The sequence below is a fragment of the Oncorhynchus mykiss genome, chromosome 11, assembly GCF_057628025.1.
Source record: "Oncorhynchus mykiss isolate SJ-2025 chromosome 11, ASM5762802v1, whole genome shotgun sequence".
Classification (NCBI taxonomy): domain Eukaryota; kingdom Metazoa; phylum Chordata; class Actinopteri; order Salmoniformes; family Salmonidae; genus Oncorhynchus; species Oncorhynchus mykiss.
Genome location: NC_143032.1, coordinates 55709443 through 55723728, shown reverse-complemented (window position 1 = coordinate 55723728; position 14286 = coordinate 55709443). Strand labels below are relative to the sequence as shown.

At 42.5% G+C, this 14286-nt stretch overlaps 1 protein-coding gene across 3 annotated transcripts in view; it reads right to left on the bottom strand.

Moving 5' to 3' along the window:
- slc15a4 (solute carrier family 15 member 4) overlaps positions 1 to 14286 on the bottom strand; it is a 43858-nt gene that overhangs the window by 17523 nt on the left and 12049 nt on the right. For all 3 annotated transcript variants that reach the window (XM_036935789.2, XM_021621374.3, XM_021621373.3), the window contains exon 7: positions 2462 to 2620. In XM_036935789.2, the coding sequence (XP_036791684.1) occupies positions 2462 to 2620 (159 nt within the window). The remainder of the gene's footprint in view (positions 1 to 2461; positions 2621 to 14286) is intronic.

The window sequence follows — 14286 nt, the reverse complement described above, 5'->3', positions numbered from 1 at the left end:
CACTTGCAGTCACTTAGTGTCCTAGGCCTACTCCCGACCAGTCATGTTGTACAGCGCCATATCTTCCTAATATTAAAAACAGTCAAATGCATTCCTGAATTCAATTTCTTTATCCGACATGTTGACATGTACGACTTGTATGCTGTGTGATGACGTGCACAAATTAATGATTGATTTTCTGTAAATTGAAGTAGGCCTGTATGCCAATAAGTAAGTTAAACAGGACTCTTACTGTAGGTCTACAGATCCACGTCATTTCAATAACTTAACTTCTCAAAGATGCCCTCTGGTGGTCAAACTAGTATTAACGGCAACAATGGCTGACAAATAACATGCCGTATAATTATTTATTTTGAACCCTTCCCTAAACCGGACGATGCTGGGCCAATTGTGCACCACCCCATGGGTCTCCCGGTCTGCTGCGACAGAGCCTGGACACGAACCAGGATCTCTAGTGACAAAGCTAGCAACTGCGATGCAGTGCCTTAGACCACTGCGCCACTCGGGAGGCCCCATGCCATATAATTCTGCAGCACCCCGCCAGCTGTGCTGCAGTATGACAACTTTTAAAAAGAAGAACCACTGTACATCTAATATAGTTGTGTAAATTGAAGTTCAAAGTTGGCATTTCACCACCAAGGTCCAATGCCGATGTTATCGCAATATCAAATCATTTCCGGGTAGCGATTACGTACCTTACTAACCACGTTTCCATCCGCAGATTTTATGCAGGTAAAGTCATATCGTATATATTTTTAAAAAATGACAGCTATAATTTTATAAAATCCAATAGAAGATATTTTCATTCGACATGGTGGGATCTTTTAAAAAATATATATTTTTTAATATTAATGTTTTATACATTAAGTGTACAAATGCTTTCTGCACAACTGACAATTCATATCCACAATTCAAAGCATAATTTCCCTTTACTTTCGATGAGTGGATCAGCATGAATTGGTTTAATTTCCAAAGAACAAATATATGATTGTTGGCATAATAGTTATCTATAGATCCATATTGTTAGCTCTTATTTTAGCTTTGCCATGCCCATGGACACAGCCCATGTATTTGTCTCATACTATTAAGTTACTGCTTTGACTTTGTCATCAACCATATAATGGCTCTCTGCAAATCACTGAGGGAGAGGAAAGACTTTATGCTAGAAATTGAGTGACACTTACCCGCTTACTATCAACCATCATGATGAAAATGCTAACAGAAATCATAGGGTTCTATTTTCTCTCAGGGAAAAAACAAACAAAAACACTGGGAAATACAATTTGGAGAGCATACCACAACAAGCTAAAACTATAACTTAATAATGTCCTTGGGAAGGGTAAGGAAAGGATAATTCACTGCAGGTCCAATTCACTGTGTGAGGGTATCAACCACCGATGGATGACCTTCTGAGGAGAGCTCTTGCAGACAGAGAAGAGATCCTCCTAATTCTATGATTGCAGCCTACATGCTGTGTTCAAAATAGCAAAATCCTTGTTTATTACACAACGTATTCCATTCACTCAGAGAGCAATATATTTTTGCCATTTACTCAGACAGCACCATTCACTGCAGGTCCAATTCACTGTGTGAGGGTGTCAACTAGTGTGGGTGAACTTCTGAGAAGAGCTCTATTAGCCTACATGCTATGTTCAAAATACTTTAACCAAATGCACAATGTATTTTTGCCATTCACTCAGATGGCATTTCATGGACAAGGTCAATGTTATGGAATGTAATCTTACCCTTAGTATCTGTATAGGTACTAGAGGTAGAACTAATGTAGCATGCCAGCACTGGTGGTGGTTACAGAGAACAATCAAACTATATGAATGTGGTTGTCCATTGTCTGTTGACATACTGTAGAGGCTGCATATCATGCTGCTCAGCAAAGTCCAATGCTAAATCTGACTTTAAAACCTGCGATAAAGTATCTCTTTGGCGCAAACTCTATCCCTACTAAATGTATCCCTCCCTGGATTCCTTACCCAGCTATTTCAACAATAGCACAGGCAACAGTTGCTATACATATGTAAGGATGCAGGAAGGGTTTGTGTTTTAGAACAGAAAACCATTGATTGGACGAGTCATTAGGGCATAAGAATGAAGAGGAAAACAATGTCAGGTTGTTCAAAGGCTGGAGGAGAGGACTATTAATCACAACGCATACTAAAAGGTTACTTTACCATTACATAGACTACTGCCCTTCAACTTCCCCTTTAACAACACATTATATAATTGGCTACTGGATAATAGTGGTGGTGCAATCAAGATACATTGTAACAATTAAATCAACATTTATTAGTACTGACTGTATGACCAAGACCAAATTATCACTTGTAACCAAATCTGTTAGACAATCATTGTCATTATCAGATCTCTGCATCTCTTTATAAATGCTATACACGCTTCCTTTAGACATTTCTATATCATCTGGGCAACAGAACATCATTCCACTCACCTGCGATGCTGGCAAAGATTTCGCTGATTCCGATGAGCACATACTGGGGCACCTGCCACCATATGGGCAGATCTGCTGCGTAGTAGATGACGTCGCCAAAGACCTGGTCGATGGTGCCATTAGATTTGATGATCTCAAGTCGTTTTGTCTCCAGTATACCTGTAGGGAAGGAGGCACAAAATGTGTATATAATGTTATTAAGCCTAGATGCTTGAATTATGTCAGTGCATAAACACCAATGGGAACAAAAACTTGAACAACTCTTGTTTTTATGGATTATGAAAATACGTAAATGGTTCATTTTGTCTGTAAACACTACAAGATAAAGCAATGGCTATCACCCATTGTTATTATTGATTGGCACCATCTAAAAGATAAGGACTTTCAACTTTTGAACTTTCTATGCCGAGATGCAACACTTTTTCCCTCAATATACAACAGTCATAAAAACAGAATACTTGTAAAAGTCCATTAGGGCTTAAGTGTCAAGTCAAAGCCAGTGTTTAATTAAGATCACATCTGCATGCTCGCACTCCTCCATTACAGCAGTTAGTAATGGAGGAGAGAGCCGACAACTCAACAATAACACCCCCAGCATTTGTCATCAGCAGCTGCTGCCGCTTCCTAAAAGCTTTAAATCGATAACCATTATCATGGAACCAGCAGCTATTTCCAGATAACACCCAGAGACAGCCTCCTATCATCGCCCCACACTTAATGCTGTATTTGAGAGGGGATGGGGCCTTCTAATCCAGCTATCCTATAATACCTCTTGTCCATCCCAGGCAAGGTGGTCGCTGCCCTGCCCAGAGCAACTTCTTACACTCGCCATAAAACACACATATACTGCTTTTACAACATCATATCAGGCATTTAAGCTCTAGCCCTGGGTGGTTAAACAAATAATAATACAGCTAGAGCTACTTTTGCATATCTATTATAGAACACATTCAGCACTAGCTAAAGCAGATTAGAATTCAGTTTAACAGATTGTCAAAACTGATAAAAGGCAACGTCAATGGCCTTCAAAGGCAATGTCAACGCAGCTTTGCCATGTTTCCCACACCATGATGGTTTGAGGGTCATCTTTGTGCTCCACCACTCAACAAGGGCAGGTCCGCATAGCCATAGATGTCAACCCTGTGAACTGAGGATAGCAGGCGTGCAAGACAGTGTTGATGCTAGCTGTGCCCGAGGCAACACTATGGCAGATGCACAGCTGCCAATCTGTGTCCTACGGTGTGTGTTCCCTATACACCAATAGGTCAGTTACTGCGCAGCAGAGGATTAAGGCCTCTTTAATATAGTAGTTAGCAGGAGTAACAGAGTACAGACCATCAATTAACTATAAAGGCACTCTCCAAAGTAGCCCATAGCACATTACATACACTGAAATGTATAGGACATAAAACAGTGTTTCCAAAACGAATTATTATACTATAATAGCTATGTGATTTGCTGCCTTACACGTTAAAGAGAGCATTTCACAACTAAATCAGTGTGTGAAGAGGTGGGGACATGCAAGAGTAGAGTAAAGGAGTTATGCAGCATTCACCCCTACCTGTCCTCTATGTGACCAATGGCCACGGTAGAGGCTGCTGTACTGCCATAAACCCTTTATCTTCATTACTGTGAATTCAAATTGCTTTAAAAAAAAAAATCTTATGGTAAATAAATGGCAAGAAAAGTCTTTGACCATATGAAACAAACATACACTAAATACATTTCCTTTTTACAATAGTAGTGGCACGGTGAGCATCTAGACAGCACTGTCTGTGTCCAAAGAATAGCATCAGAGGTGGTTAATATAACGATACAATAGCAAAACATCTAGTGTATATAGGTTCTGTATCAGACAGATTTTTCATTTAGCCTTACCTAGTATAGATGCACACAAATGCACACACACACCCATGTTTAGACAGTAAGTTGGTAAGTAATTCCTTCTGCAGGGTGCCTGTGGTTGGCTGTGGTTTATTAATGACAGTGCTGCAGTAGTGAGCGGGATCCAGTCGAGCTGGTCTGTCCATGGGAGGGAGGGCTGTGTCTCTGGGGTCTTCATTAGGCTCTGATGACATCCCCACACGGGGCACCAGCTAGCTAGAGCCTCTGGATCACTATCCCTCTATCACACAGTCATACGCCTCATACAGCAGAATGTAATGCAATATCTATACACTGCATTCATAAAGTACTCAGACCCCTTCACTTATTCCACATTTTGTTACGTTACAGCCTTATCCTAAAATTTATTAAATAAAAAAAAAAAAAATTAAATTAAAAATGAATCTACACACAAGTATACACATTTCCACACAAGAGGTTGGAATAATACTGTGAAAATGATAATGCCCTTTTAGTGTAAGATCTGTTTCAAAAGAACACCTGCAATTTCAGCCTGTTTGGTGGGATGGAGTTTTGGCCTACCTTATGACTTCAACAGGCTGTAAATTGGTTAATAAAGCAATAAGAGTTCCAAACCTCTCTGCCAATAGCAGCTAATTTTCAGTTTTCCCCTCCACAGTCATACCACTCCCAGAGAGTCCAAACAAATTTCTTGCTTGGGAATTTGTCTTTGCTTAGAAGCTATTTCTTTCTTTTTGAATATTTTAATTGAAAACATTTACAGTAGATATGTTTCAATTGGCAAAACATTTTTATGAAAATATACTAGAATCTGCATGAAGAAAATACAGTGCATTCAGAAAATAATTCAGACCTCTTTTTCCACATTTTGTTATGTTGACGCCCAATTCTAAAAAATGTCCTCATTAATCTACACACAATACCCCACAATGACAAATTTTTGCAAGTGTATTAAAAATTAAAAACAGTATTACATGAGTATTCAGACCCTTTGCTATGAGCCTCGAAATTGAGCTCAGGTGCATCCCGTTTCCATTGATCATCCTTGAAATGTTTCTACAACTTGATTGGAGTCCACCTGTGGTAAATTCAATTGATTGGACATTATTTGGAAAAGGCACATCTTATACAAGGTCCCACAGTTGACAGTGCATGTCTGAGCAAAAACCAAGCCATGAGGTTGAAGGAATTGTCCGTAGTGCTCCGAGACTGCACTGTCGGGGCACAGATCTGGGGAAGTGCAGCAAAAAATGTCTGCAGCATTGCAGTTCCCCAAGAACACAGTGGCCTCCATCATTCTTAAAATGGAAGAAGTTTGGAAACATCAAGACTCTTCATAGAGCTGGCCGCACGGCCAAACTGAGCAATCGGGGGAGAAGGGCTTTGGTCAGGAAGGTGACCAAGAACCCAATTAACACTTTGAAAAAGGTCCAGAGTTCCTCTGTGGAGATGGGAGAACCTTCCAGAAGGACAACAATTTCTGCAGCACTCTACCAATCAGGCCTATATAGTAGAGTTGGCCAGACGGAAGCCACACCTCAGTAAGGCACAACAGCTCACTTGGAGTTTGCTAAAAGGCATCTAAAGGACTCTCAAACCATGAGAAACAAGATTCTATGGTCTGATGAAACCAACATTGAACTCTTTGGCCTAAATGCCAAGTGTCACGTCTGGAGGAAACCTCGCACCATCCCTACGGTGAAGCATGGTGGAGGCAGCATCATGCTGTGGGGATGTTTTACAAGGGCAGGGACTGGGAGACCAGTCAGGCTCAAGGGAAAGATGAACAGAGCAAAGTACAGAGAGCGAGATCCTTGATGAAAACCTGCTCCAGAGCGCTCAGGATCTCACCTAACAGGACAACGACTCCAAGCACACAACAACTCTCAGCATACAGCCAAGACAATGCAGGATTGGCTTCGGGACAAGTCTCTGAATGTCCTTGAGTGGCCCAGCCAGAGCCCGGACTTGAACCCGATCGAACATCACAGGGGAGACTCGAGGCTGTAATCACTGCCAAAGTTTTTTCAACAAAGTAGTGAGTAAAGAGTCTAAATATTTATGTAAATGCATAAAAAAAAATGGTATATACACATTTGCAAAAATGTCTGAACCTGTTTTTGCTTTGTCATTATGGGGTACTGTGTGTAGATCGATGAGGAAAAAAACAATGATACACTTTAGAATAAGGCTGTAACGTAACAAAATGTGGAAAAATGTAAGGGGTCTGAATATTTCAGAATGCACTAAGAATAAAGCAATGACTACTTGGACTGTGTGTGTGGGCATGTTTAAAGCAACTGTAAACAATATTTACGCCACACTAGATACGAATTATCCTCTACAAAAAGGCTGTTAACAGTGTTCAACTGGGAATTAAAAAGCCATTGTCCCACCATCCAAGGTCATAGCGGACACCAGCACATTTAATGTGCTCATATGCGGAGTGAAAATGTATGGAGGAAAGACATCCTGGTTGTGGTAAAAGTTTTCAAATCACATGGATTGTTATGATTGTGCCGGAAGAGATGGCTGCCATTTTATGGGCTCCTAACCAATTGTGCGATTGTGTTTTCTTGCGATATTTCTAACTTATTTTGTACATAATGTTTCTGCCATTGTCTCTTATGACCGAAAACAGCTTCTGGAAATCACGACAGTGATTACTCACATCATGCCAGGCAAAGATTTTTTCTTTAACGAGTCGGAGTCAGAGGATTTACTTCAGACACCTGACAAGGCCCAAATCCCTGTAATTCGCAGGAAGAAGAGATATTGGGGACGTAAGTTGGGGTGCCTTGTAAGGACCTGACGGCGAGTGAGTAATCCCCCTCTACCATCGGCCCTATTAGCCAGTGGAACCAAACTGTCATACTTGAGTAAAAATAAAGATACCTTAATAGAAAATGACTCCAGTAAAAGTCACCCAGTAATATTCTACTTAAGTATAAGAGTATTTGGTCTAAAATATACTTAAGCATCAAAAGTAATAGTAATTGCTAAAATATACAAATATCAAGTGTAAAAAAAAAATCCTTATGTGATACGCTTCAGGAAACTAGGCGTATGTCGCGGGTCACTACTTCACAGGAGAGCCATTAGAAAAAACGTTTACATTTTTTAAATCAAAATGTGTCTTTTGGCAGAAATGCCTTCTTGAACATGTGAACTTTCATGTGCCTTTAAAAGCAAACTTGTATGCCGTCTGTAAATACGAATAAAATTGTTCAATTACGAGCCTAGTTGGTTAGCCAAAGAAAAATGGAGCAACCTTCCCACTTGCCATGATTGGCTGAGATGCCGAGAGATGAGTTTGGATTGGTCTACCATTTTGCACACTTCTGTCTATTTGAGCTGGTCAGTATGTCTAGGTAATCCTGTCTAACGTGTAAAAAAAACACATATATTGTGTATTAAAACTGCATAAGTGTTGCTCTCAGTGGAATTCGAGTATGATAGTTTAAATTTACCTGGATGTTAGCTACCTGCAGATTCATGCAGGGTGGTAACGCCATGAGTTGTGATTATCGTTCATTGTTTACCTAGCTAGCTCCACTGTGCAAGCAACCATTTCGGGTGCCTTCGGAAATTCAGTCTGGCCATCAACTCCGATTACAGAGCACTCTCGTCCGAGTGTGCCAGAGAGCGCAGAATAACCTATGTATTTACACTCAACACCGATTGAATATGGCCAGTGTCAGTAAACGCGAAACGCTCAATTTACGAATGGACAATCTGACAGCACAGTTGCAGTCACCAACGCTCTGGATAACATAACAGCCTAACCAGCTCTGCTTGGGCAAGTAATGTTCAGTGAGCTGTTCTCTCGCTCTCACTTAGATGTCTGGAAGTAGCTAGCAAGTTAGCTTGGGTGCTTGAGTGGTTAAACGATTAAAACATTCCCAAACCAGAAACCGTGGATTGATGGCAGCATTCGCGTGAAACTGAAAGCGCGAACCACTGCTTTTAAATCAGGGCAAGGTGACCGGAAACATGACCGAATACAAACAGTGTAGCTATTCCCTCCGCAAGGCAATCAAACAAGCTAAGCGTCAGTATAGAGACAAAGTAGAATCTCAATTCAACGGCTCAGACACAAGAGGTATGTGGCAGGGTCTACAGTCAATCATGGATTACAAAAAGAAAACCAGCCCTGTCACGGACCAGGATGTCTTGCTCCCAGGCAGACTAAATCACTTTTTTGCCCGCTTTGAGGACAATACAGTGCCACTGACACGGCCTGCAACCAAAACATGCGGACTCTCCTTCACTGCAGCCGACGTGAGGAAAACATTTAAACGTGTTAACCCTGGCAAGGCTGCAGGCCCAGACGGCATCCCCAGCCGCGCCCTCAGAGCATGCGCAGACCAGCTGGCTGGTGTGTTTACGGACATATTCAATCAATCCCTATCCCAGTCTGTTGTTCCCACATGCTTCAAGAGGGCCACCATTGTTCCTGTTCCCAAGAAAGCTAAGGTAACTGAGCTAAACGACTACCGCCCCGTAGCACTCACTTCCGTCATCATGAAGTGCTTTGAGAGACTAGTCAAGGACCATATCACCTCCACCCTACCTGACACCCTAGACCCACTCCAATTTGCTTACCGCCCAAATAGGTCCACAGACGATGTAATCTCAACCACACTGCCCTAACCCATCTGGACAAGAGGAATACCTATGTGAGAATGCTGTTCATCGACTACAGCTCGGCATTTAACACCATAGTGCCCTCCAAGCTAGTCATCAAGCTCGAGACCCTGGGTCTCGACCCCGCCCTGTGCAACTGGGTACTGGACTTCCTGACGGGCCGCCCCCAGGTGGTGAGGGAAGGCAACAACATCTCCACCCCGCTGATCCTCAACACTGGGGCCCCACAAGGGTGCGTTCTGAGCCCTCTCCTGTACTCCCTGTTCACCCACGACTGTGTGGCCACGCACGCCTCCAACTCAATCATCAAGTTTGCGGACGACACAACAGTGGTAGGCTTGATTACCAACAACGACGAGACGGCCTACAGGGAGGAGGTGAGGGCCCTCGGAGTGTGGTGTCAGGAAAATAACCTCGCACTCAACGTCAACAAAACTAAGGAGATGATTGTGGACTTCGGGAAACAGCAGAGGGAACACCCCCCTATCCACATCGATGGAACAGTAGTGGAGAGGGTAGTAAGTTAAGTTCCTCGGCGTACACATCACAGACAAACTGAATTGGTCCACCCACACAGACAGCATCGTGAAGGCGGCGCAGCAGGAGGCTGTAGAAATTCGGCTTGTCACCAAAAGCACTCACAAACTTCTACAGATGCACAATCGAGAGCATCCTTTTGGGCCGCCCACAACCGTAAGGCTCTCCAGAGGGTAGTGAGGTCTGCACAACGCATCACCGGGGTCAAACTTCCTGCCCTCCAGGACACCTACACCACCCGATGTCACAGGAAGGCCATAAAGATCATCAAGGACAACAACCACCCGAGCCACTGCCTGTTCACCCCGCTATCATCCAGAGGGCGAGGTCAGGTGCATCAAAGCTGGGACCGAGAGACTGAAAAACAGCTTCTATCTCAAGGCCATCAGACTGTTAAACAGCCACCACTAACATTGAGTGGCTGCTGCAAAACACACTGACTCAACTCCAGCCACTTTAACAATGGGAATTGATGGGAAATTATGTAAAATATATCACTAGCCACTTTAAACAATGCTACCTAATATAATGTTTACATACCCTACATTATTCATCTTATATGTATACGTATATACTGTACTCTATCATCTTCTGCATCTTTATGTAATACATGTATCACTAGCCACTTTGTTTACATACTCATATGTATATACTGTATGTATATACTGTACTCAATACCATCTACTGTATCTTGCCTATGCCGCTCTGTACCATCACTCATTCATATATCTTTATGTACATATTCTTTATCCCCTTACACTTGTGTCTAAGGTAGTTTTGGAATTGTTAGCTAGATTACTTGCTGGTTATGACTGCATTGTCGGAACTAGAAGCACAAGCATTTCGCTACACTCGCATTAACATCTGCTAACCATGTGTATGTGACAAATAAAATTTGATTTGATTTGACTGCTGTTTTTTTGAGAGTTTGGATCAACCATTAAAGAGATGGGTGGGGCTAAAGCTTAAGAGGGTGTGAACGATGCTGAACGGATGTAGACAAAAGGCTCTCCAATAGTACCAAAACATTCAAAGGCCATTTCCACAAAAGTGAGTTTACAAGTTCATCAACTTTCAAAGCAAAATAACTTTCCCATTGTTCCTCAACTGTAGTGTATGATATACAATTTTGTAGCTAAGAGTCTCCACTTTTATCCACTTTTAAGACCAATTTGAGCCGGTCGGTCACATATTAAGCAAACAAGATGGCACTATTTTATTGGTTTTTAAATTTACGGAAAGCCAGGGGCACACTCCAACAGCATGTATGTTAAGTGAGTCCGCCAGATCTGAGGTAGTAGGGCTAACCAGGGATGTTCAGCTGATAAGTCTGTGAATTTGACTATTTTCATGTCCTGCTAAGCATTCAAAGAAAATGTATGGAGTAAAAAGTACAATATTTTCTTAAGGAATGTAGAAGTACAAGTAGTCAAATATAAATAGTAAAGTACAGCTAACCAAAATTACTTACGTAGTACTTTCAAGTATTTTTTACTTAAGTACTTTACACCACTGCTATTAGCCAATGTGCAATCATTGGATAACAAAATGGATGAGCTCTGATCAAGACTATCCTACCAACAGGACATTAAAAACGAATGTTATGTTTCACCAAGTCGTGGCTGAACGACAACATGGATAACATACAGCTTGGCAGGGTTTTCAGTGCATCGGCAATATAGAACAGCTGCCTCCGGTAAGACGAGGGGTGGCGGTCTGTGTCTATTTGTAAATAGACATAGACAAAATCTAATATTCAGGCTGTCTCGAGGTTTGGCCCGCCTGAGGAAGAGCATCTCATTATAAGCTGTAGACCACACTATTTACCAAGAGAGTTCATCCATTTCCCACCACAAACCGATGCCGGCACTAAGACGACACTCAACAAGCTGTATAACCCCATAAGCAAAGAAGAAAATGCTCATCCAAAGGCTGCGCTCCTAGTGGCCGGGGACTTCAATGCACGGAAACTTATACATTTTGCCTCATTTCTACCACCATATTAACTTCTTAAGGTATAGGGGGCAGCACTTTTGGATAAATAGCGTGCCCAATTTCAACTTCCTGCTACTCATGCCAAGAATATAAGATATGCATATTATTAGTAGATTTGGATAGAAAACACACGTTTTTAAAACTGTTTGAATCATGTCTGAGTATAAGAGAACTTATGTAGCAGGCAAAACCCCGAGGACTAACCGTTCAGATTTTTTTTTTTTTTTTTAGGTCTGTCTGTTCAGTGAGTTCTCCTTGGGAAACGACATTTCTTAAGCACTTGTTTTCAGTTCGTACCGCTTCCACTGGATGTCACCAGTCTTTGGAATTTAGTTGAGTTTATTCCTTTGTGCAATGAAGAAGTAGTGCCAACTAGGAAATGGGTAACACTGTTGAGAGTTGCGCAAGACTTGAAAAGTAGCGTTAGTTTCCGCTCGTCCTCTATTGAAAACAGATAGACCCGTCTTCAATTTGATCGATTATTAACGTTTAAAAATACCTACAGTTGTATTACAAAAGCAGTTTGAAATGTTTTGGCAAAGTTTACAGGTAACTTTTGAAATATTTTGTAGTGACTTTGCGCAATTTGAAAGCTGTTTTTTTCTGGATCAAACGCGCCAAATAAATTGACATTTTGGATATATATAGATGTGATGTTTATGGGACATATTGAAGTGCCAACAAAAGAAGCTCGTCAAAGGTAAGGCATGTTTTATATTTTATTTCTATGTTTTGTGTAGCGCCTGCAGGGTTGAAATATGCTACTTTGTTTACTGTTGTGCCATCATCAGATAATAGCTTCTTATGCTTTCGCCGAAAAGCCTTTTTAAAATCTGACATGTTGGCTGGATTCACAACGAGTGTAGCTTTAATTTAGTATCTTACATGTGTGATTTAATGAAAGTTTGATTTTATCCTTATATTTGAATTTCCCGCACTGCATTTTCCCTGGCTTTTGGCCAAGTGAGACACAAGCGTCCCCTATACCATAAGAAGTTAATGTACAACCAGAAAAAAAAACATTTAAATAAAAACTCTAGACCACCTTTACTCCACACAGAGATGCTTAGCGTAGAAGGCTCTCGCTCGCCCTCCATTTGGCAAATCTGACTAACTCTATCCTCCTGATTCCTGCCTACAAGCAAAAACTAAAGCAGGAAGTACCAGTGACTCACTCAATAAGGAAGTGCCAGATGACGCAGATGCTAAGCTACAGGACTGTTTTGCTAGCACAGACTGGAACATGTTGAAGAGTACACCACATCAGTCACTGGCTTCATCAATAAGTGTATCTATGACGTCATCCCCACAGTGACTGTACATACATACATACATACATACATTCCACAACCAGAAGCTATGGATTACAGGCAACATCTGGACTGAGCTAAAGGGTAGAGATGCCGCTTTCAAGGAGCGGGACTCTAACCCGGACGCTTATAAGAAGTCCTGCAATGCCCTCCGATGAACCATCACAGGCAAAGCGTCAATACAGGAGAAAGATGGAGCCGGTGTAGTACGATGCTTGTTGGATGTGGCAAACTATTACGGACTACAGAGGGAAGCACAGCTGCAAGCTGCCCATTGACACAAGCCTACCAGACGAGTTCAGCTGTTCCAGACAACTGTGATCATGCTCTCCATAGCCGATGTGAGTAAGACCTTAAAACAGGTCAACATTCACAAGGCCGCAAGGCCAGACAGATTACCAGGACGTGTACTCCGAGCATGCGCTGACCAACTGGTAAGTTTCTTCACTGACATTTTCAACCTCTCCCTGACTGAGTCTGTAAAACCAACATGTTTCAAGCAGACCACCATGGTCCCTGTGCCCAAGAAAGCAAAGGTACCATCCTGTAGCACTCACATCGGTCAACACCATTATCCCAGAAACCCTAGACCCACTCCAATTTGCATACCGCCCCAACAGATCCACAGATGATGCAATCTCTATTGCATTTCACACTGCCCTTTCCCACCTGGACAAAAGGAACACCTATGTGAGAATGCTATTCATTGACTACCGCTCAGCATTCAACACCATAGTGCCATTAAAGCTCATTACTAAGCTAAGGACCTTGGAGCTAAACACCTCCCTCTGCAACTGGATCCTAGACTTCCTGACGGGCCGCCCCCAGGTGGTAAGGGTAGGTGACAACACATCCACCATGCTGATCCTCAACACGGGGGCCCCTCAGGGGTGTGTGCTCAGTCCCCTCCTGTACTCCCTGTTCATGATTGCACGACTCCAACACCATCATTAAGATTGCCGGTGACACAAGTGGTAGGTCTGATCACCAACAACGGTGAGACAGCCTATAGGGCGGAGGTCAGAGACCTGGCAGTGTGGTGCCAGGATAACAACCTCTCCCTCAACGTGATCAAGACAAAGGATCTCCTTTGTCTTGATCACGTTGAGGGAGAGGTGATTGTGGACTACAGAAAAAGGAGGAACGAGCACACCACCATTCTCATTGACAGGGCTGTTGTGGAGCAGGTTGAGAGCTCCAAGTTCCTTGGTGTCCACATCACCAACAAACTAACGGTCCAAACACACAAAGACAGCCGTGAAGAGGGCACGACAACACCTATTCCTCCTCAGGAGACGAAAAGATTTGGCAGCTGTACCATCGAGAGCATCCTAACTGGTTGCTTCACTGCCTGGTATGGCAATTGCTCAGCCTCCGGCCGCATGGGGCGGCAGGGTAGCCTAGTGGTTAGAGTGTTGGACTAGTAACCGGAAGGTTGCAAGTTCAAACCCCCGAGCTGACAAGGTACCA